We start from the raw sequence: 24,965 nt of genomic DNA, 5'->3' as shown, positions 1-24,965 counted from the left end.
GACGCAGGGTGAATCCAAGCTCTACCCCAGCTCCACCCAGTCTGGCCCACATCTGTGCCTCTCCTCATCTCGTACCTCTTCCCTAATTTGCTTTGTTCCTGTCACACTGACCTCCTTGTGTTTCTTTATTCTACACAGTTCTTTTGTGCTTTAGAGCTTCCTGTAGCACGTACTGTGCACATACTGTTCCGTGTCAGGAACACACACGCTCTTCTCCCTTCTTCTCCCAATTTATAAGCCTTCCTTAAAAATCTTGGTTTAATTCAAGTACTTTTTTAAGGGTTCTGTTTGATGTTTTTGGTAGATTTAACATACAATAACATGGTTCCTTCTTTTGATACTTTCTGTTTCTTATACCGGAGAGTTGTTAGAAAGTGATTCAAGTAAAACATGCTACAAATTCACAGGGGCCTTAATCCTGCACTCTCTGAAGAGAAGAAAGGGGGTTGAGTGATTTTTAAGTCAGGTGCTGCATTTGGGGTTAGCCACTGCCTTGGGCAAAGTGGATTCACAAGCGAAAAGATAGCAACTGGAAGTATCATCGGTAGAGACAGCGATAGTGTGGGCCAGTGAGCCTTACGAGTGTAATCTATCAGAGCAGACGACTAACAGTAATAAGTGAAATGTGATAGGTGCTTACTGTGTGCTAGCCACTATTCTTAACACTTTATGTATATATCATTTCATTCAGTCTGTAGATCGACCCTTAGAGACAAATATTGCTGCTATTATCTCTGTTTTACAGATGTGGAAACAGTATAGAGAGGTCAGATCATTTGCCTAAGGTCTCACTGCCAAGTGGTAAAACTGGGGTTTGATGCCTTAAGTCAGCCCTGCCTCCTGGGGGACTTAGCTAATCCTTTTAACTCCACAAGAAGGGAGAAGTGCCTTTAATGAAATCATGTTAAGAATATTAATGAGTAGGCAAGGCATAGGGAGATGATTGGGTCCTGGATTTAGAGAATTATTGTTTTTCTGAAAATCTGTTCTTGGCAGAAGTTCAAGTTTATGTGAGAGCCGACTCAAGGAATTGGTGGTGAAGTGGAGGTTACGGTAGTCAGTCACTCCACTTTCATGTAGGTTATTAGGCTAGTCAATAAAGAAACGTAAAACTTAGCTCTCCATGCTTTCTAGGTGGCCTTTATGCTCGTGTTGCATTCATGTACGATAATACCTTTCCTGGAAGTCGGAAGAGGTTAGTCATAACTCTTAGGTAGGCCATTTGGAAAAAAGGACAGTTGACTCCCTTTTTTTTAATTGTTCTGTTAGCAACCTCTCTACAGGGGGAGGAAGAAAGTTCAGGCTGAAAGACTGAATTAATACAGTGCTGATTGTGGCCAGGACCCCAGATGGCAGACTCGGTCATTAAACCTCACTCTCCAGCTATGTTTTTTTCATTTCTGGGAATTGTTCTGAGTCTCTTAGTGACTGATTACCCCGTTTTAAAGTTTGAGAATATGCAGTGTAGCCAGTAGTTTCCTGATGGGACCATCTGCAGGCCTGTTCAGAAGCTACTCAGAGAATGTCTTAACTGAAAACATTTCCCTTTCCTGTGGTGCGTTTCAGCCTAAACAGTAAACATTCTCAAATTAATGTGATCCTCCAGTATTTTCTCCTCACAAACATACTAACACATTTCTATTCTCCATTCCTATTTTTAAATATGTGTGATATTGTCTTCTTTCTTGTACCCCAAAGGTCATTTGCTTAAAGATCCTGAGTTTCTCTTAATTGCCATCCTATCAAATTAGTCCTGGAATGTTTGTCTCTTCCAGTCATTTCCATGAGTCACATTCTTTTATTTTTCTGGTAAACTTGGGCTTCCATCATGCTCAAAACCTCTGAGTCAGAGTTTCCTTGAACTGGAAGGGGTCAAACCAAACTCTATACAAAGCTCTTTCGAGCTCTGCCATTCTGTAACTGATTTTAACGTAACTCAAAATCACCTTTCATAGCTATATAAAACTTGCGGAGTAAAGACTTAAGTTATCTTGAGTAGTTAGAACAAAGGAAAATATCTTCAAAAGAGTTTCAGTTCTCTTGAGCGGGACCCTCACCTGTTGAGTAACACATTTTTGCCTAGATGTGTATATGTTTTGAGATTTATCTCCTGTACTGGTGAATTGCTCTTGTTTATGTTTGATGATCTCTTTCTGTGCCATTGTGACAGCTCACCTAGGGTCAGAGCCACAAAGAAACATCACCATAAGAAGCAGTGGTCATTCTAAGGCCTCCAGAATACTTGCTCACTGTTTTGTGACTGTGTGCAAACAGCAGCAATAGAAAGTTCCCCACTAGACTCAGTCAGGACTCTCCTTTCAAATCATATATTAAGCATTTGATGGAAAGCCTCATATACCCATTATCTGGGAGTGTTAGAGAGGGTTAAATATGAGTAGATTCCAGCATAAGTGAGGACAATATGCTGGGCTACTCTGCACAGCAGCGCTGCTTTCCCAGACTTACCTGAGGTGGAAACAGGTACAGTGTTCAGGCTCTTCCTCTGCAGAATGAGTGTTTTTAACGCTATTCTGAGCAATTATTTGTCAGGGAGCTTTGGGAACTACTGCTCTAGAGAAAGTATGAGCACATTTACGTTCACCTGTCAAATAGAGAGGATTGAACCTGAGAATATCTCTAGTTCTGATGTTCTGAGATTCCAGTTTTTTTTCCTAATGGGCCCCCAGATCTACTTAGAGAAATGCAACTAGTCCTTATTTAAGTGCTTTCTCCCCATGTTTCTTTGTAGGATGGTAAATTGAAAAAACCCAAGAATAAAGATAAAGATAAAGATAAAAAAGTTCCTGAGCCAGATAGCAAGAAAAAGAAGCCGAAGAAGGAAGAGGAGCAGAAGTGGAAATGGTAACATCTCAGCACTGGATTAAAATAACAGCTCTTTGATTCCTCAACCTAATGAAGCAATAATTTTGCGTTACTAAAATTAATCCCTGATATTTGGGGGAGGAGGGAAGTATTTAAAAGAACCTCTCTAGAATAACATTTGGAAATAAATTTCCCAGGCCCTAGTGAAAGCATTAACTAGCTCTTGACCTATTGGATCTCAAAACTAGGTCCCAATCTATTGAACAGAATGAACGATAGAAGTAGACCTATGCATACATAGGAATTTAGCATATGAAGAACATTGTATTAAAAATGGTAGTGATTATTTTAAACAAGATGCATTATTCCATAAATAATGTTGGAAAAACTGCTTGCTTTTTAAAAAAATCTCCTTGAGAAAATATAGATGAGTAGTTTTATAAATGTAGACTAGTGAAGTCCCTTTGGAGCATGGCATACATATAACCAGAGTCATAAGGAAAAGATTAATACATTTGATACATCAAAGTTAAATCTTCTATATGGCAAACAAACTCATGCCATTAAAAAAATATTTTTACGGAAAATACTTGCAAATACACAGGGCTAAGATTCCTACTATGAAAAATAGGTCTCTTAAAATAAATAGGAAAGGAGTGACAGAAAAAGAGGAACAGGCACTTCATTAAAGAAAATAAATTCTTAGTAAGTATCTTAAAATATGGTCAACCTCACAAGTAACAGAGGCTCAAAGAAAAATAGTAAATGCTCCATCTTTTTGTTTAATGTCTCTCAGACTGGGGAAGATTAATAAGTATCAAAATATCTAGGTTTGTGACTGAGAAAATAGCAATCAGGCAGCTATATGAAGGGCTTTTTAGCAATACCAGAGGTTACTTTTGAAAAGTGTGTTAAGGTGGGAAATTTTGTTTTCTACTTAATAAATTTTGATGTTTCGAATTTTGAAATAAACATGCATTTTTTTCTAATACTGATTTTACTTAAAACTTTGTATTACTTGACTTTCACACCAGTAATTCATGATTTGTATTTATGTTGAAAAATTCAAATGATCCAGAGGTATAGGAGTTAGGAAAAAAAGACAATTTCCTTTCCCTCCTGTTCCCACTTATTTTTTTTTTTTTTCAGCTTTGCGGCTGTTCGTAGTTTGGTAGCATTTATTCTGTGGGTTTTATAATTGAGAAAAACAGTCTCCCCCAGCACCTGAGGAAAGAGAGGAAGGTCAGTAAGCAGAGAGGTGGCTGAGAGGAGCAGAGCTGCAGTGGCAGAAATGCGCAGTGTGGCTGTGGAACTGGTGGTGTCGGCGTGAGCATACGTGGGGTTAAAGGGAGGTAGAGACCCAAATCACAGGACCGAGAATCCTGGGCCTTTCCAGAGACCAGAGTCAGAAAACAAAAGATGTGTTTTCACTTTTTTCATTTTATTTCCTTTTTTTTCTTTGTAACTATTTGAAGTTTTTCAGTCATGGAATACTGAAAGGTTTTTTGGACCTTTAATAAAATGATTTGTTTTAAGATAAAATGAAGTGATTGTGTAAATCGGGGGTTGTTGCTGGGACTTGTGAGAATGGTTAGTAAGTCATCAGTCTGTTGTCTCTCTGGCCTCTGTGGTGGGAGCTCCTTTTTTTCCCCCTCTCCAATTGATTTTAGAGAGAGAAACATTGATTTGTTGTTCCCTTTTTTATGCATGCATTGGTTGCTTCCTGTATGTGCCCTGACTAGAGACCGAACCCACAGTCTAGGTGTATCAGGATGGTGCTCTAACCATCTGAGCTACCTGGCCAGGGTTCGTGTGTTTTGAATGAACAAGTTCATTTCCTTGTCATCACCAGCCCCTTGCTGTCTTCCCCACTTCCTTTGGAGCCTTGGCTCTTGTTGGGTCTTGAAGTCCTCTTTTTTCCCGGCCCAGCCGTGTATGTGAGTGGAATTAGGTACCCTGGAAGGGTCTAATAGCCTAATTTTGCTTCTGTGGTTGAAGTCCTTATTGGTGTTGCCCCACATTAATTCTGAGAGACCAACCTTTGTATTTTTGTTGTTACTGTTTTGTTTTTTGTTTAAGTGGGACCGGTCAGTCTTTAACTGAAGATGGTTGGTTTGGGCGCGAGCAGTCTCTGCTCTAGCCTCCTTGCATGCTTTTCTCAAGTCTGGTTGTTACACACAGTGCTGTGGGGTACAGTGTAAGTTACAGAAGTAGAGAACAGGAACGATCAGCCTCCTGAGAGCTCACCCTTTCCTCTGTGGCTGTTGGATGCCTGTTACACTCTCGAGACAGTGGTTCCGTCCTCAGTGACTGCCAGTCAATTGACAGTGTAGTCAGGGGACTTGGAGGGCAGATTACTCTAGTTTGTACTGTTCCTTTTGCCATTTCACTAAAAGAATGACACACTTTACCATCTTGGCCAATGTATAGATCTTTTGCTTCCCCCCAGAGTCTGCATCCTTGTTCATCCTGCCAAAAACAAACTGATCACTACCTCCCTCTCTTTGGTGATTGCGGTGATGGGGAAATGGTCGGAATCCCTCTGGGTTTCTTCACTGTATCATATTTTCCCCATAGAAACAATGTTTATAAGTACTGGCAATATGCTCAGGTTTAGTTCAGTGAAAACCTGTTTAATCCAGATCCCCCTATTTTAACTGGTACCTGGTACAGGTGCATAAGGGTTTCAGCTGGTGCTCCAGTCAAGTACACTTCTGTGTCAGGGCTGACCTGTTGGAACATAGGCCCCATCTTTACTCTTATACAGATGACTCTTGACCAAAAGACCTTGAAACTAGGGAGTTTGTTGTTGGTGTGTTAGGGGTGACTTTAAATGGAGTTTTGAGTCTTCTTTTAGCAGAGACTCAAAGGATTATAATGTAGGGAATTCGTGTTGAAAGACCAGGACTCATGAATACAATCAGTAATAGTGATAAGAAGTTTATGGAATATGGATTGACATTCTCCTCAAACCAGAGAGACTGTCCTTGAGTCCATAGACCAGCTTCCAGAAAACTGTAGCATGTGATGTTTATTTCCGAAATTTTAAAAACTAAATGTGTATTGTACGATGTACTGTGAGATGTTTGTTAACCTCAAGGGAATTTGATTTCAGAGAGCATGTGGATGTTTACTTTCCTGTCTTACACATATTTCTAGCACTTTCCCACCTTCCTTTATTCAAGCGTATTTTATTGTCAAATATATACCTAACTTGAGTTAGTAAGTCAAGCCAGCCATAGAGAAGTCATTGTAATGTTCGCTTGCTTTTCTTAATTCTGTTGTGAACCATTGATGGGGCCCTAAAAGGACAACAGTTCTGTCAGAGACATTTGTACAGGGAGTTGTTGATCCAATGATATCATCCTGTTGGAGGATATATCCTGTTTACACTGATTTGGGGAAGAATAGACTCAGGCGTTTGAATAGTTTCCTGAACCTAGGCCTTTTCACAATATTTATTTATTTATTTATTTATTTATTTATTTATTTATTTATTTATTTATTTATTTGGGAAGAGAAGGAGAAAGAGGGAGAGAAACATCAGTGTGAGAAAGGAACATCAGTTGGTTGCGTCTCACACACACCTTGACAGGCACCGAACCCACAGCCCAGACATGTACCCTGACCAGGAATTGAACCAGCAGCCTTTCACTTTGCCAGCTGAAGCTCAACCAGCTGGGCCACACTGGTCAGGGCCAGGCCTTTTTTAAAAAAATTCCTCACTGGAGGGCATGCATATCACCTTAGAGGTAGGGCAAAGGAGGAACAGAAAAAGCATCTATGGGCTGCCTCTCACATGTGCCCCGACTGCACTCGCCCCACTGCACAAGCCCCAACTTGGGGCTGAATCTGCAGTCTAGGCGTGTACCCTGGCCAAGAATCGAACTTGCGACCTTTTAGTTTATGTGACAACACTATAATCAACTGAGCCACACCAGCCAGGCACTGCATCTAAGCCTTTTTATGCCAACATCTAGTTGGGATATCCTGCCAGTTTCATTTCTGTAGAATGGTAGGTTGGTCATAGAGGATATTTAATGTTCTAAGTCTAAGATTTTATTAATAGCTTGATGAGGTTTATATTTTCAAGTTGTTTTTAATTGTGGCAAAATAATATAAAAGTTATCATCTTAACCATTTTTAAGTGTTCAGTTAAGTGGTGGCATTAAGTACATTCACATGGTTGTTTAGTCCTTACCACCACCATCCCTCCCCACCGCTCTCTTCGTTTTAAGAAGCTGAAACGCTGTGAAAAAGTAACCCTTCCTCATCCGACCCTTTTCCTTTGTTCTTTTCCACCATTCTACTTTCTGTCTCTCTCAGTTTGGTTATCCTAGGTACCTTATGTAGGTGGAATCATACAGTATCTCCCTTTTTTTGTGACAGACTTGTTTCACTTAGCGTAATGTCTTCAAGGTTCCTCCATGTTGTGCCTGTGCGCATTTCCTTGCTTTACAAGGCTGAATGATGGACCCCATTTTGTTTGTCCATTCATTCACCTTCGTTTTGTATCTCTTGAGGTTGTGAATAGTGCTGGTGTGAACGTTAGTGTACCACTATTTGAATACCTACTTTCAGTTCTCTTGGTGATACTCCTCGTAATGAAATTGCTGGATCACATGGTAAATCTGTGTTTAACGTTTGAGGACCAGCCATGCTGTTTCCCATAGCAGCTATACCTGTTTACATTCCCAGCAACAGGGCACAAGAGTTTCAGTTTCCCAGGCCCTTGTCAACACTTATTTCTAGTTTCTTTTGTTTTGCTTTTAATAATAGCCATCTTAATGGGTGCGACTTACATTTCCCTAATTATAGGTGATGTTGAGCACTGTTTAAATGGTGATTGGTCATTTGTGTATCTTTGGAGAAATGTCTATTCAGATCCTTTGCCTATATTTTAATTGGGTTATTTTTTTGTTGTTGAGTTTGTGGTTCTTTATATAGTCTATTAACTCCTTATCAAAATACTTGCTTTTCCGATATTGCCGTCATTCCGTGGTTGCTTTTTTCCCTCTCTCTTGGTTGATGCAGTTTTAAATTTTGTAGTCCAATTTAGTTTTTCTCCTGTTGTCTGTATTTTTGGTGTCACATCTAAGAAATCATTGCTAGATCTGCTGTTACAAAGCCTTTGCCTTGTGTTTTTTTTTTTAAAGAGTTTTATAATTTTAGCTCTTACGTTTGGGTCTTTGATACATTTTGAGTTTATTTTTGTATAAGTGTAAAATAAAAGCATGACTACATTCTTTTGCATGTGAATATCCAGTTTTTCAAAAACCATTTGTTTTGAAAACACTGCCCTTTCTGCAGTCAATGATCTTAGCACCCTGTCAGAAATTGTCTGACTATATACCCTGACTTTGATTTTTTAGTATACTATTGTTAGGGCACACAGTTTGATACATGCTATTTTTAGTTGTTTCCGAGCTTTGTTTAAAACATTGAGTTCGAAGATAATGCAAAGTAATAGGGTGTGGATAATTGGCCTTTGGAATGATTCTGCAGAACTGTAGGGCTTTTTATTTTAAGGTAGAAATAGTGAAGATTAAAATCTGTGCAGTTTTAAATCTCTCCAGGAGAACCGACTGACTCTGAAAAGGAACAAGCTAGTGGTAGTGATGAGACAGTCTGACTAATTCTAGAGAAAGAAAGACTTTGAGACATCAGCCAATTGTAGTATATTGTCCTTAATTAGATTTGAGTTTATGAAATATATTTGGGATATAATTGGAAAGTTTTCAATATGGTCTGGATATTAGAATACTACCAGGGAATTACTAGTTTTGTTACATGTGTTACATGTGTAACTGTTTTATAGCTAAGTAAAAGAATATTTTTATTTTTATAGAGATGTTTGCTGAAACATTTTAGGGTAAGGTATTATAGCTGCAATTTACTTTGAATGATTCAGCAAAAAAAGGAAATTTAGTATAATATTAACAATTTTGTATAGTTGATGGTATATGGTATTCTATAATTATTTTTCTGTGTTTGATGATTCTTAAAAAGGGTTTTAAAAAGCTCTTTCTACTGCAGTTTACATTCACTTATCATCGTCTGCTAGGTTGCTCTGGATAACCCATAAGTACCCTCAACTCAATATAACCCAACTGAACAGTTATTTCCCAGTCTTCTCTTCTATTATGTACTTTCTCATGGGATTGTTTTCCTCTCTACCTTCAACTGGCATCACTCCCAGGAGGCCTTTTCTCAGGTGTCAACAGCATAAATGTCAGACGTCCCATTGTGGCTTACTGTTATACCATTGTGATAAAACACCTGTTTTCATTTCCATATTCCCACTTGTTGCTGAGCTCCTTGACTGATGACCTCTTGGTATGCAGCATCTTTGAACCAAACTATTGAAATGTATTTCTCTCCATTTCATCTTATTTGTTGTGAAAGCCACTGGTTATTTTGATCCAGGCCTTGAGTGTAGGCCTCTGAGTCATTCTAAAGCATCAGTCAATTGGACAGATAATAACTTTGGCATTTAATAGGTAATCTCTATAATAGGTAATCTCTATAATAGGTAAAGTGATCACTAAATGAGATTGTACCTTGTCTTCTAAAGGTGGGAAGAAGAGCGTTATCCTGAGGGCATCAAGTGGAAATTCCTAGAACATAAAGGTCCTGTGTTTGCTCCACCATATGAGCCTCTTCCAGAGAGTGTCAAGTTTTACTATGATGGTGAGTTGTTCCAAGGTTGTCCATTTCTTGGCCAAGAAAAGAGTCTGGTTCTATATTAGGAATAGAAAGTGAGGATGGACTCCGTGCTGTATAATCCATTTTGTTTGTTTCATTTTGTTTTATTGTCTTCATATGGTTTTGGGGAAGGGTCATTAGGTATTTACTTAACTCTCAAAGACCCATTTCATGCTGAAAAGGTGCCAATAAGAAAGGGGCTGTTAATGTCTTATCTTCATGAGCCCAAAACAGTTCCTTTACATAACGCACAGCACTGGGTCCACAGGCTAACTGCTTTTATCTGAACTTTATTTCTAAGGAGCTACTTTTTGCAAGAGTTATTAGTACAGCCTTAATGGAACACTGATGTTTTATTTTAGCAATATCATGTGCTCACAAGCTGTTCATCACTAGAAATGGTCCTCGTATTTGGTTGAGGATTGCCACCAACCTCAGGGGAGGGCTGGTAGGTGTCTGTCACACACTCCACATCGTAGAACACTATGCCTTTACTGTGTGTGCAGTCTAGTCTGATGCACTGCTTTGAAGACATGCCCTGCCTAGTTCTCACAGAAACCTTAGAATTGTCCATTAACTCTCACAGGTATTTCTGACCTTGGGTTGAAGAGTTTGAGAGTAGTCTTTGACACTCCTCCTGTTGGCAGTGTAGCAGAATGCAGATAGTAATGCTCAACCGATTTCCCTTATTCCAAGATTTCTGTCTAGAAGTGTCTAGAGCATTATTCCGCAAACTCCTATGTGCTTAACCCCAGGTGGATCTGGGCGCATTTAATAGGTGTGGAGTGGTATTGGGTGCTTCTGAAGCAACTGGTCTGCTGACCAAACTGTGAGAAATGCTCAGCAGGAGAATAGCCAAAAGCATCAGTGGTGAATACGCCGAGCCCCGTGCACTTCTCTCCGCCAGCAGTGGCCTCAGGGTCCTGGGTGCTTGTAAGTCAAGGTAGCAGTTTATACTGAACGTTTGGGTCTTACAAGTAGGTGGCTTGGCAAACTGAAAGTTGTTTTTTAAAACTATGTTCATTCAGTGCGTCTGTGTTCAGATACCAAGACCCAGCAGTGGTCAGTCTTGATTAGTCCTTGATCTCATGGACTAGTCTAGCAGACTGCATAGCCTCAGTGACGAATGCTGGCACCAAAGAACATTCTGACCTGTCTTCACCAGGGACCACAGGACAAAGTCCTGTCAGCCCTCACAGTGGGTCATTCCTGGAGACTCTTAAGTGTGACCCAAAGCCAAAACTCCAAAGAAAAGAAAGAGCCTAGGACCTTGAAGAAGACAATCATAAAATAGTTATTTTGTAGCCCTAATTTGGATTTACCAAGAGCTTTAGAAAGGTCAACAGGTGGAGTCTCACTTTTGAGATTCAAAGTGACTTGAGGGGAAACTAGATTCCCTAGTCTTTGGGCTTCTCTTCTCCAGATGGGAAGCCACTGCCTGAACTGGTCGCCTGGCCCCAGCAGTCCTCTGTCACAGGACAGGAGCTCCAGCTCCCGGGCTGTAGTGTTTTCTCGGTCTTTTCTCTGGAATCCATTTCCTTTGCTTATGTAAGCTCCCACTCTGCAGTAAGTCAAGAAGTCGCATTTGCTTACTAGTTCCTATTGGTTCTGTAAGTCCTGCCTCCTCTCTAGGGAAGGGAATCCTCAGACTCCTTTAGGACCAGCCAAGGAGGTGGGGCACGGGCTGGCTGAGGTCATGGCTTGCCTCTTAGAACCTCCAGTTTTCAGCTTTGACTCAGCATTTTCTTCCCGCGGGAGGTCAGCCTTTTGCACAGAGCATTACCATCGCCAGGAACCTTCCAGCATCTTCCCACCACCTGCTGCTGGGAGCTGTCATTTTGACGGCTCATCTAAAACAGGAGGTGTCAAAATTGCTTCCTCTATTGGGACAGAATTCAGTAAAATTGCCCAATGAGTCTCCATTTAAAAGAAAATAACAAGCAGACCAGAGAACAGTTCACATTCTTTCTCGCCATGTATTTTATTTAATTTATTTCATTCTTAGTGATTTAATGGTTTCCTTTATATTGGAAACATGTTAAAACCTTACTGGTAACTGTGGTTCAGACCTGACTGGGGGAGTTCTGCAGACGTGCAGAAAACCCTGGAAAGCCAGCAGCTCCTCCCCCTCCCGGGTGTCATCTTCCAAAGGCTGGAGCTTAGGAGGTTGCAAGCAGCGCCACCTGTTGGCCTCTTAAGTTATGTAAATTCCAAGCGGTTCTTTCTGTGCACCAGGGCAGTTTCCATTTTGTGCTACAATTCCCTTCAACCCTACCATCAGGGATGATAACCTCCCAACCATGGGATGAGATGTCTTCTGAGCTTTGAAATGCCTGGATTTCGGGTTAAGTTTTAGTTTTCTATAATAAATGTGAAAATCCTTGATGAATTATTAGTACCTATGTAGTAACAAGGTAGTAGTATATTATTTAACCTAATTTTAATATAGCCAAATTATTATGCCATGGATGGTATTGTAAAGTTGGGTTTTCAAGAAATAAATAGGAATGGGCCCTAAGAGTACTGTTAAAAGTACTCTATTTGAAAAGTAGATTAAACTCTCAAGTACAAAACCCCAAGGTTCCATTCAGATTTACTTAATGCTGTGTAGCATCAGGATTCCTTTAGAAGGGTTTTTACCAAACGCAGGCACCGTGCCGAGGACCCAGTCATTCCTTGTGTTCTAGAAAAGTGCAGATTCCCTGAATGAGGCAGCCTCACAGTGCCTGTGTTCCAGGGCAGTGCGTCTCAAACTCCCAGGGCGCACACAAGCCACTCGGGGCTCGTTAAAATGCACCTACTGATTCAGCAGGTCTGGGGTGGGGCCTGAGATTTTGCATTTCTACCAAACTAAACTTCCACTTGATGTCGACACTGTTGGTCTGTGAGCCACGCTTTGAGTAGCAAGGTTGTACAGGGAAGTCTTTCTTAGATTTTTTCATATGGGATATCTGGGCTTGCCTGCTATGGATATATTTTTTTTATTCATACTCCACCCACCTAACTTTAAAGAAGAAAGATGCCTATTTCTTTTCCCCACAATTCCTTTCTTCCACTCCCTGCCCTATCCTTTCCTCCCCTTCCTGAACAGAAGCTGCTTAGCTTAGCAGTGGCAGGAGTCCCTCTGAGGATTTGATTTTTAAAAACCATTGAAGAGGTGTAAAGGACCCTGCTTGCTGAAAGGAAAAGGAAGAGTGACTGGGCCTCCCCCAGGTCATCCCTGTCCTGAGCAGGCACCTGGGAACAATTTACTGACATAGTCTCCAGAGAATGACCCAGGTAAATATCTGCTAAAGAGAAGGAACATGTATAAGTAGATATAAATCAGAATATTGTCTTCATTGTTGTTGTTACCGTGTGTCACCAGACCTTTGTATACCTTGAGAAGGTAAACCATTATTAAAGCTGATTTCTCCAGAGCTCAGTGCTTATACTCAGAACATGAATACTGTACCTTATTTTTTTTTTTGGAACCACTTTTTTTTTTTTCCTAGGTAAAGTCATGAAGCTGAGCCCCAAAGCGGAAGAAGTAGCTACATTCTTTGCAAAAATGCTCGATCATGAATATACTACTAAGGAAATATTTAGGAAAAATTTCTTTAAAGACTGGAGAAAGGTATATGTATTAATCTTCTAGCACCTTGCAGAAATATCAATCAATTACTAAGTAATAAACTATAACTTTACATACAACAAATCCCCAAATATAAAATTAGAGCTTATGAATTGTATTATGTTAAAGGTTAATTTTTTCCTGCTCACTTACTATATTACACAGGGTTCCTATCCAGTGGGAATGCTTACATTTCTTTCCTTCCCCCGTCATACGGCTGCAGGAGGGCGTTTGTTAGATCAGGCCGAACTGAAAACCTCAGCTCCAGTCAAGCGAGGGACAAGTTCGTCCCTGCAGGGCTTGCTCTGTCTGCTGTTGCAGGGATGTCACTGTGAGGTCCTGGTCCCTCTTGATTCTTGCGTATTTGCTTTAGGTACTTTCTGCTCTTAAAACCGCGTGTCCTCTATCTGCCTAGGTGATTTTAAACAACCTTGTTATTCTCAGTGTCGAGAATGTAGACGGAGGCTGAGCTGAAGTTTACATTCTGAATAGTTCTGGAAACGAGATTTAGTAAATGAAAGGAATGTTTCTGAGAGAGACTGAGTATGGGAATATTTCTCTCATTACTAAAATAAATGATATTTCCATGTTTCTCCAGCTGTGGTATTCATATCCCTAGGGGATTGTGGTGATGTGCCAAAGAATTCAAGGCACTATATAGGAGTTACCTTTTTCAGTGATAACTCATTTTAAACATTTTTATATCAAATACATATTTTATAACAAAAGGAAGTGATTATATTTCTTTTTTTCAAAACTCACTGATTTAGATTGACTTACCTATTTAACGCCTTCGACAAAAAAATGGGTGGTTTGCTATAATTGCAAGGAAGCCTGAGGGCTTATTAGTATATTTACCTTCTTCATTTATCTCCCTCTTTTCTTTTGACTAGGAAATGACTAATGAAGAAAAGAATACTATCACCAGCCTAAGCAAATGTGATTTTACCCAGATGAGCCAGTATTTCAAAGCCCAGTCTGAAGCTCGGAAGCAGATGAGCAAGGAAGAGAAACTGGTACTATTTCTTAAGCCTTTGTAGGAGTTTGGAATATTGAGTAGTTCATCCAGTTTTCTTCTTGTTCTTATAAGACGGCTTTGACTTTCTTACTCACCACATGACTCTGTACTAAAGATTTAGGATTCTCAACCTTATGGAGTCTAAATTTTCTTCAGGGTTTTATGTAGACTCAAAATGAACACTTTGTTTAATGTGTTTAATGTCTCAGTATGAGAACTCTGCTGCTCCTGTCCCAAAAACCAGTGGGTCCAATAATACAGCTTTAAGGATGGACAGATCTGCCCCACAGTGGCTCTGGATATTAGAGAGGTGTGACAGATAAAACTGTTGGTCATGTACCTCCATGTTCTTTGATCTATTTTACGCTGGAATCTGGCCACACTCATTTATATCCATCGTTCAGCCTTGATTGACGCTTTTCCTGGAGGATCCTTTCAGTATCGAGCAGGGATGTCATTTTCTTTTAGGACATCAGTAGGCTGCCTATCTTTGTAAAAAGGTTTTATTGGAACACAACTACCTCTACTTATTTACATGTTATCTATGGATGCGCTCATGTGGCAGAGAGGAGTAGTTGCAACAGAGACCTTATGGCCCTCAAGGCTAAAGTATTTTCTATCCAGAAAAAGATGACCAAACCCTGATCTAGAGGAATGCAAGCTGGAGTTTCATTTTTTTTCAACTTGGAGGTCCAGAAGTTAGGAATTTAAGAAATTATTTGCACTTCAAAGCCCTGTAGTTTGGATATTTTAAAAGATTTGCATGTTTCTAAAATTTAGGCCATTGTATTTCTGTAACTCATTGTTTGATGGTGTCTGACCTTTAGTTTTAAAATGATGAGTTATTGTTAGAATGATAACTGCATCAGACTTTTCAGTGCCGGCTTAGTCGTCTCCCCAGTATTCCAGATGAGTGAAATTTGGTTTATTGCTCATTTCAGTGGTGTTTCTAAAGTTAAAAACCACTTTGGTGTTTTGTTCTTAGACTGTTGATTCAAAGATGGGGAGGTTTCATAAGCATCACCCCGTCAGAGCTCCTGCAGAGGACACCTGCTGCCAGCTAGTTCGGAATCTGGTTCCACCCACAGGGCAGCAGAACTTAGTTAAATTGAATTGCTAAGTATAATAGTGAATGAAGAGGCAGCAGAGGATCAGGAGGCTTCAGATCCTTTCCCTCGCCTTTTGGAAGCAAGGGTCACAGAGTAACTAATTCTGTGTCTCAGAAAGGCTCCGAAAGAGGTGTGTTTGATCTTGAGAACCAGCGTGAAATGCTGTTCAACTGAACGTCTCTGGGACCCTTGGAGAGAGTGGAGGTGCTGCTTAGGAGGCCTGTCAGGGGGGCTCTTCTCTGTCCCCCATGTTGACACTGCTCAAAGAAAACAGTGTAAAGTTTTAAAGTTACATTTAAAATATCTAGGTAAAATATTCCTAAACATACATCCTTAGAGATGAGAGAATCAGTTTTGAAAATATAGCTGAAGGAAATCCTTATAGATAGGTCTCTAGGGGACTTGTAATTGCATTTAAGTTTGAAAACTCTATTAGAGGTTTTCCCTTACCTGAATTCATTTCTTAGTAATTTTTAGACTTTTCTTGACCTTGACCTGTTCTCACACAAAGATAAGACTATGAATTGAGAACAGCCATTTGAACCCATTTTGAGTACTTCCTTGCTGTCTTCCAGAAAATCAAAGAGGAGAATGAAAAATTACTAAAAGAATATGGCTTCTGTATTATGGATAACCACAGAGAGAGGATCGCCAACTTCAAGATAGAACCACCCGGGCTTTTCCGTGGCCGTGGCAACCACCCCAAGATGGGCATGCTGAAGAGACGGATTATGCCCGAGGACATCATCATCAACTGCAGCAAGTGAGCCCAGTTCACCCTTTGGGCCAGAAACGAAGCAGGGGCTTCCTTTGTCCTTAGCAGTTGGGCACACTTTCCATGTTGCTGAGAGCTGATTAGGGGCAGCACAGGACTTCCAAGTGTAGATCTCCAGGTTGTTTCCCTTGCGTTGACGGGTGAGGAGGAAACTGGGACATAGAAGCTCAGCAGATTTATCCACATCAGGTCATTAAAGGTGAAATTATTCCTCACCTCTCCTCATTTCACTGCCCTCCTGTTCGGTTATTCCCACAGAGATTCCAAGATTCCCTCTCCTCCTCCAGGACATAAGTGGAAAGAAGTCCGACATGATAACAAGGTCACTTGGCTGGTCTCCTGGACAGAGAACATCCAAGGCTCCATTAAATACATCATGTTGAACCCTAGCTCACGAATCAAGGTAAGGGGTGACTCAGACCTGCTCTGGTTAGTGGGGCTCTTAGTCTCTTATTATTGAAGTGTAATGTCCTTGGCCTCTAGAGTCACTTTGACAAATCAAAAACCCTCCCCACAAAAAGAAGGCAAGTACTTTCATGGTCAGCATTATCTGGTGGTCTCCCTAGGATGTATCTGTTTTCTGCATGTCCCTGTAGTCTTACTCATTCACAAAAATTTGCTGAAATTGCAGTATGCCCCTGGCATAGTATATGCATGATGCTAGGAATTGTGTTGGTAAACAAGATAGATGCAGTCTCTGCCTTCACATTGCTTATTATCCAGTTGTCAGAATGGGATGAAGAATTTGGTAAATAAATATATATTTCCTCTTCCTTACCTTTCCTGGCTCTGAGGAAGGGAATGTAATTGCTGTGACTCTAGAAAGAGGCTGTAAAATCTTACATACTCTTCATTTCCAAGGTTTCATCTGGGTAGATTCCACCAGGACCAAATGGGGCAGTGCAGGCGGAAAGCATGTCATGAACTGCTGTATACCCATGTGTTGTTACTTGTCAGTGCTGCTATTGAAAGGAGAAAACTTTTGGAAGGGAAGTCAGTTCCTGTTAGCCATGTAGGCATACCCTGCTTCGGAGAGTCCCACGAACTTCCTCCCTCAGGTACACTGTGGAAATGTGAACAGCAGCCTAAAAGACAAGCTCTGCAAGGAAACAGTCAAGGAGTTAGTTCTATAACGACTGTCACTGTTTACGTGCAAGGGACTGGGACTGAAGACCTTCTTAACCTTCTTAATGACTCTTTTAAGTTATTAAAAATTCATTAAAATAGGAAAGATTAAACTTAGACTAAACTGTACTGTTTCTAGCTTATAGTCCTGTGTTCTAATGAAAACAACCCATCTCTGTTTTCTTCAATTCAAAAGTGTCATTTTTTCTAGTTTAGAGTAGAGAATCAGAAAGAGAACCCTCATGGGTGAACATACGGTACCCATGTAAAAAACATGGTGTATTCCCCTCTGAAATACCACAAGGTAAGAATTGGGTTGTATTAGAAGAAACGTAAATGCTAAATGCTTTAGATAAAGAAATCAGTTATTCCCAGGAGTTAAGAGATCAGAAACAACTTCATGAAGGGAATTCAGGGGAGGATAGAGAAAGAATTCAGGCCTGATTTTCAGACATTTTCTTAAAATTTTTTATATTATTCTAAATCCAATAGAAGGCTACTAGGTTTGAAAGAGGGCAAATAATAGCAGATTTGTTTTAGAAATGTGTGACATAATTGATCATTCTGACTGCTGCTCTGCAGAGACTGGATTAGACACAAACAAGAAGCAGGGAGACCAGGAGGAGGCTCTTGTAGTATTCCAGGCAAGAAGTGGTGGTGGCCTGAAACGAGATGGTGGCAGTGGGGATGGAGAGAGGAGAGGCGAACAGATTCCAAATAGACGTACACTGTCTACTCTTACTCTTAGAGCGATTGTGGGAACGTCTCTGAGCATTGCAGTCCTTGTTAGAAAAGCCAAGTGGAGTATCTCAAGGGCACAGAGCCAGCCAATTTATTGCAGACAGTATCCACGTGACTTCTAGGCACCACAGGGATTTGTGCAGGTTTCTGGATGATGGTTAGCAGTTGTGAACCTTGAAGTTACCCAGCCATTGGCCCTGCCTAGAACCTTACATCCAGAACAGAGCGGCTGACTCCACTCAGCTGGGTTGGGACCCTAAGCATCAAAAAGATAGTTAAAGGCTTGGCAGGTGGTACTGTTGAGGGGAAAAAGAAATGTGAGTCCTTCAGCTTTCTATCAGTCCCTTGGCGTTTCCTAGTCACCAGAACAGTGAGATCTTCAGGGGTCTGGGTTTGACTGTGCTTTGAATAGTTTTTTAACTGCATAACCAGCAAGAGAAGCAGTCTTTTTTTTAGATAAAATAGAAAGATACAAGCATTATGTGTTTTATTTTCAATAAAATATTTCAAATATACAAAAAGAGATAATATAATGAACATTCATGCCCACCGTCTGGACATGTCAAATCTTAACATCATGTCCTGCTCAACTCCTTCATTTCATAAAAAGGTATCCAGATAAACAGCCGGAACCCCCTGTGTAACATTTATCTCCTTCCCTGGAGATTACTGTAATGAATTTAATGTTTTCATTCTTGAATGTATTTTTTATTTTTGCAGTATATGTGTGCATAAACAATATGTAGTATTGTTTTTAAGGTTTAATTTTAAAATAAGTATGTCATTAAGACATTAAGATCATTCTGAAACTTTATTTCACCCAACTTTGGTTTTGAGGTTTTGTTGTCTTGACATACATTCTAATTTATCCATTCTTTGTTTCCTACACCATGTATCCTGTTAAATAAAAAACTGTCCACTTGTCAGACAGTTAGGGTTGTTTATAATCTTTCGCTATTATTAACAGTGCTGAAATAAACACATTTTCCTTTTGTATATGGGTGAAAATTTCCCTCAAAGAATCTTCACATTTCCAAATCTAGCCAGGTGGATGGAGTCTCAGATATGGCACCAGCCCACTGACTCTGGGGGAAGGTCTTGGCAAAGGGACAATGGCTTCTGCTTGTCCCAGTGCCAGACACTTCAGTGCCTCTCTGTATACCACTGTATACCAGGTTATGTGACCACCACCCCCACAGAAGGGCATACAAGTTCCTTTTCCACAATCTTGCCAACATTTCTAAAGTTTTGCTTTTTAATGTATTTTCATGTATAAGTATATGGTTGAGATCTAATTTTTTTTTTTTTTAAGATTTTATTTATTTCTAGCGAGAGGGGAAGGGAGGGAGAAAGAGAAACATCAATGTGTGGTTGCCTCTTGCACGCCCCCCAACTGGGGACCTGGCCTACAACCCAGGCAAGTGCCCTGACTGGGATTCAAACCAGCGACCCTTTGGTTCACAGGCCTGTACTCAGTTCACTGAGCCACACCAGCCAGGCCTGAGATCTAGTATTTTTTTCAGATGAATAACCAGTTGTCGCACAAGTATTTAGTTGTATTGTAGCCCCCATATATCAAACTTCTATATATATGCCTATTTCTGAGTTCTGTCCTATTTATTTCATTTATTTCTTCATTACTAGCATACTGTCTTAAGTACTGTAGCTTTGTCAAATTTTACTATTGAGTGGAGCAAGTTTCCATCATCTCATTCTTCAGCATTGTTGTGGTTATCCTTACCTCTTTGCTGTTTCATACTATTTTTGAGATAATTTTTTCAAGTTCTAATGAAGACAGGATTTTTTTTTAATACTTACCTCAAGTTATGTTTATTGATTTTTTTTTTTTTTTTTAGAGAGGGAGGAAGGGGGAGAGAGAAACATTGACTTTTAGTTACTGATTTTTTTGGGGGGGGTGGAGAATTTGGGGTGGGGGAGAAACAGTGATTTGTAGTTCTCCTTTTTTATGCATTCATTGGTTGATAACTTGTATGTGCTCTGACCTGGGATCAAACCCTCAACCTTGGGGTGTGGGAATGACAGTCTAACATACTGAGCTCCCCGGCCAGGGCCTGACTGACTTTATCTAAGATATTGACACAGGAACATCCTCTAAGTCTCCAGCCTTTATATCCAGTTCTTATACCTCATATTTCTTTCAAGTTACACTTTTTATTTTATTTTTTAAACCCTCAAGCAAGAACATGTTTTTATTGATGTTAGAGAGAGAAACATCAATCGGTTGCCTCCCGTATATGCAGCAACAGGGATCAAATCTGCAAGCTAGGTACGTGCCCTGACTGGGAATCAAACCCATAACCCTTCTGTGTACGGGATGATGCTCTAACCAACCGAGCCACCTGGCCAGGGCTACTTTTTCTTTTAGGGAAAAAAACAAACCCACATGGATCCATAAAACTGCAACTGTCTCTTTAGTTGACAAGTATTCGATTAATTTCTACACTATTTTTCAGATAGATTTTCAATGTCTTGCTCTTTCTTTTTTTCTGGCACCCCTATGAGGCAAATATTGGACCTCTTAAGGTTGTCCCGGAGGCTGTTTATACTATCCTCATTTTTTTGGATTCTCTTTTCTTTTTGTCCTGCATGGTGGTTTTTTGCTTCTTTATGTTCCAAATCATTGATTTGATTCTCAGTTTCATCCACTCTAATGCTGTTTACTTGTAAATTGTTCTTTATTTCAATTAGTGAATCCTTTGTTGCTGACTGGATCTTTTTTATGTTACTTAGGTCCTCATTAAGTTCCTTGAGCATCCTTGTAACCAGTGTTTTGAACTCTGCATCTGAGAGATTGCTTATCTCCATTTTGTTTAGCTCTTTTTCTGGGGTTCTAATCTGTCCTTTCATTTGGGCCATGTTTCTTTGTCTCCTCATTTTGGCAGCCTCCCTGTGTCTGTTTCTATGTATTAGGCAGAGCTTCTCTGACTCCATGTCTTAGTAGTGTGGCCTAATGTAGTAGGTGTCCTGTAGGGTCCAGTGGCACAGCCTTCCCTATTACCCAAGCTGAGGTGTGCCTTTCATGTGGGCTGAGTACACCTTTCCCTTTTAGCTGAGCTTTGGTTGCTGTTGGCAACCAAACCAGGGAGGGATTTACCCAGGCCAGTCAGCTGCAAGGATTGGTTGTGACCACCTATCACCAACCTGTGTCCTCCGTGGAGGATCAGCTGTGCAGGGGCAGGGTGGTGGTGCTCTGACGTGGTCTGTAGCTCTCCACTGGGTGTGCTGACCCAGGGGTTTCCCAGGTGGTGCCAGCCAAGGTCAGTCCCCACATTTGTTTGGCCTGGGGGCACTCTGCTTGAGCTGCAAAGCAATCTGAGATGGCTGAATTTGGATATTCCCAGGTGAAGCCAAGCTGGAAGCTAATCTGGCTGCCACTAGGGCTCACGGAAGCCAGCAGTTGTTTGTTTGATAGGATTTAGGAGCCAAGACCAGCCATTCTTATGGAAAAGCAGCTTGGGTGGGCCTGTAAGTTGGGTGGGGTATAGCTTCTGTGTATCTCCAAAGTGGGTAATACAGTGCTAGCCAGGTTGATGGAGTCTCAGATGTGGCATCAGCCTAAGGGCTCTGTGTGGGGAGGGCTCAGCAAAGGGGCAATGTCCTCTGCTCATCCTGGTGCCAGGCACTTTAGTCCCTCCCTCTGTATACCACTGGTCCCTTCAGGCCACTATCCCAGTGCTGGAGCTGAGAGGGAGTGAGTCTGAGTAGGCGAGTCTGTGTGGGTTCCCCAAGAGGAACTGCCTAGGGCTCCAGCAGCCTCCTCTACCAACTCGATCCCCGCTGGTTTTTGGAGCCAGAAGTTGTGGGGACTTATCTTTCTGGCGTTTGACTTCCTGAACTGGGCGGCCTGGTGTGGGTCTGGGACTCCTTGCTCCTGAGATATCCGTCCTGAATTTCTATCCACGTGGGTGTGGGGCCAACCCGTTCCTCATCCATCCTACCGGGCTGGATGGATGTGATTTCTTCAATTCCGCAGTTGTCAGATTTCCATTCAACTCGATTTCTGACGTTCCTGAGTGATGGTGGTTCTGTATTGTAGTTGTAAATTTGATGTGGTTTTGCGAAGAGGCGAGCCATGTCTGCCTACGTCACTATCTTGACCAGAGCCCTGAGGACTAATGTATTTTTATTCTAGAAAACTCTGAGCCATTATTTCTTCCACAGCCTCTAGGCCCTTCCTTCCATTTGTTTCTTTTAGATTCATATTAGAGGAGAGTCCAACTGGAAGCATCCCAGGGGTCCATCAACATAGTAGATAAACACATTATGGTATAATCAAACACATTAGGGGTAGACTTAGAGTATACCGTATTACCAGCAATTAAAAGGAGTGAACTACTGATAAATGCAACACAGATGAATCTTAAAAACACATTGAGAAACCAGACGTAAGATTCTGTACTGTATGATACCATTTATATAGTATTATAGATTAGGCAAAGCTAATCTGTGACAATAACAATCAGATTAAAGGATCAGTAGTTGCTTATTTGGTGATTAACTGGGAAAGGCCAAATGAGGGAATTTAGCAGAATGATAAAAACTATTCTGTCATGATGGGCAGGTGTAGTGGACCAAAGCTGATTAAACTGTATACTTAAATATATATAACATAAAAGCTTTTAAATATTCAAGTAAAAGGTGAATAGAAAGGATTGGAAGAAAATAACATCACTTATATCTTGAAAAAAAGATTTAAATAAAAAGATTATAAATTCTCTACAATCAATAATAAAAGGATAAATATATTTTAAAATGGGGACATACAGACAGGTGGTTGATTTTACCTTTAAACATGGTATAAATTTTTTTCAAAAATGGTATAAATAGATAGGGCCAGTTTGCTGTGTCTTTTGTTTAAATGACATATGTTTGAAGTTCAGAAAGCCATTCACTTTTTCTTTGGTACTCTCTACAGTGGCAAACTCACATAGGGTTCACCAGGTAAGTGAGAAGTAGAGTGAACCACTTAAGAATATTTGCAAATGTCATCGTTCCCCAGGACAAATCTCTGAGAAAGGGTTAGAGAACAGGATTCGCTCACCTGCCACTTTGCTGTCCTGAATCCAGACCCTGACCCCGTTGACCCACTGTGCTTGATGGGTAGGCGGTTATATTACAAGGAGAGAGAAAATGAGTGTGCACACTAGTTTAAAATAAAAAAAGTTAACCCAAAGAATGTTTTGTTCAACTAATCAAATTGGGTTCTTGTCCATTATAGAGGGCTGACTGAGTAGGGAAAGAGGAAGAGGGGTTAAAGGCAGCCCCTCTGCAGTGGATACTTTGTTTTACTGAGGTGGTTTTGATAAAGACCTTGCTTGGAAAACCAAAACAGATATTTTATTTTCTAGAAGTATCCTGAAAAAACTGTTCAAGTGCATTTTACCCTGAGCTCTGTTCAGGGAACTGAAGGCAGCAAGGATAAAGGCGCTTCCTGGAGGCTGCCCTCCCCTGCTCGCCTCTATGGACAAGGTGGCTCCTGTCCCACCTCTTCTCTGTGTCCTGTTTGAGAGAATCCTGGATCCTTGTGCCAGGAGCCCAGCCAGCACATGAAGAAAAGCTGGTCTTGTGACATCCTCTGTGAATGAATTATTTGTTGGGTTTTCTAACCCTTGTTTCAGGGACATGATTAAGGGACTGAGGCAATAAATCCTACAGGACTTTGAAGAGTCAGAGGGCAGGCTTTGGTGGGCCTGTGTGCCTTAGAGCAGGGGTCCCCGCCCTCCGGGCCGCGGGCCAGGACTGGGCCAGGCCTGGGCCAGGCCTGTTAGGCAGCTGGCCGCACGGCAGGAGGTGAGCCTGAATGTAATGTGCTTGGATCATCCTGAAACCATCCTCCTCCTCCTTCCCTGGAAAAATTGTCTTCCACGGAACTGGTCCCTGGTGCCAGAAAGGTTGGGGACCGCTGCCTTAGAGTAAAGGGAGAGAGCCAACTTCTGACCTGCAGACTGTGTTGCTGAAGACAAGCCTTTCGTGTTCAGTCTCCTGTAAGTGTCATGTCATGGAGACGTAGTGCTGACTTGTACCTAAGGACAGCTCGTATCACACCTTTTCCCATTCACTCTAAAATGTCAAGTGTACTTTAAAAAAAATCACTGAGAAATTTTCAGCTTCCCCTTGTCAGGAAATAGATACTTCTTCTGTGTCACCAAACTCCTATTGTACATCACCTACCCACAAGATGTTGTTACCAAACCTCTTGTTTTATAGCCAAACAAGCACGTAGCACCAGCCCACGCCCAGCTGTGGGGGAGCGCTGGCGACCCCTTAGCGTACCCGGGCACGCCATCATTTCTGAGTGTTTAGGAATGCTCCGGGGAAGTAGAAGTGTTTTTTTGGCTCCATATACCTCCCACCCCTTTGCGCTCAGAAGGATAGTCACCTTAACCACAGTTCCCACGCCTCAGGGATCACATCTTCTGTGTCACAGGGGAGCCGGCACATGCCGGCAGAATCGCTACCCCTCTTTATGACGGGGGGTGGAGGAATTCAGAGCAGAGATTCATGGGTACTTAAATTTCTCTCCTGTATTCATGTCAGATAGTCTGTTTTAGGCCTTGTAATATTCACCAACCCTCTTAGATGTCCTGGATATTTCTTTTCTTCTTAACCTTTCTGAATTGATACTGTTAGTCTTTGCTGGCAGAAATCTTCCATCACTGTTGATTGCAGTCAGTCTTTTCACACTTTTAAAAACCTTTAATTGGCTTTAGAATTCAATTTTAAAACTTTCCACAGAAAGCTCTAATGTTTAAAAAGAAAAGGCTTCCAGGAACATTATTTCCTCAGTCTGATCAAGAATACTTTTAAGCGCAGAAGGTAGAAAATGGTGAATAATTGTGGCTGTTCCTAGAAATCATAATGTTCTTTGTAATTACATGTTGTAATCTTTGGTTCTGCTTCCTTGACAGTTTCTTCCATCAAACTGGAAATGGTTGTCATGAATTTAACGAGCATCAGGTCTAGCAGGAAACTGCTACTGAGTCACAGATTTGGCAGTATGAAGGGGGTCTTTATACCCTTTGTGTTGACAGAAGT

General features: G+C 41.0%; 1 protein-coding gene across 1 annotated transcript in view; it reads left to right on the top strand.

The window, feature by feature from the left end:
• Positions 1-24,965, top strand: part of TOP1 (DNA topoisomerase I) — an 83,501-nt gene that overhangs the window by 47,841 nt on the left and 10,695 nt on the right. Inside the window, exons 8-13 of the mRNA XM_054573753.1 lie at positions 2,750-2,862; positions 9,398-9,513; positions 13,023-13,144; positions 14,035-14,157; positions 15,844-16,031; positions 16,302-16,446. Of these exons, the coding sequence (XP_054429728.1) occupies positions 2,750-2,862; positions 9,398-9,513; positions 13,023-13,144; positions 14,035-14,157; positions 15,844-16,031; positions 16,302-16,446 (807 nt within the window). The remainder of the gene's footprint in view (positions 1-2,749; positions 2,863-9,397; positions 9,514-13,022; positions 13,145-14,034; positions 14,158-15,843; positions 16,032-16,301; positions 16,447-24,965) is intronic.

Source organism: Pteronotus mesoamericanus, unplaced genomic scaffold (genome assembly GCF_021234165.1).
Source record: "Pteronotus mesoamericanus isolate MK-2021 breed Mesoamerican mustached bat unplaced genomic scaffold, CSHL_Meso_final contig_25, whole genome shotgun sequence".
Taxonomy (NCBI): domain Eukaryota; kingdom Metazoa; phylum Chordata; class Mammalia; order Chiroptera; family Mormoopidae; genus Pteronotus; species Pteronotus mesoamericanus.
Note: the sequence above shows the minus strand (reverse complement) of the source record. Positions and strands in the feature narration are given on the sequence as shown.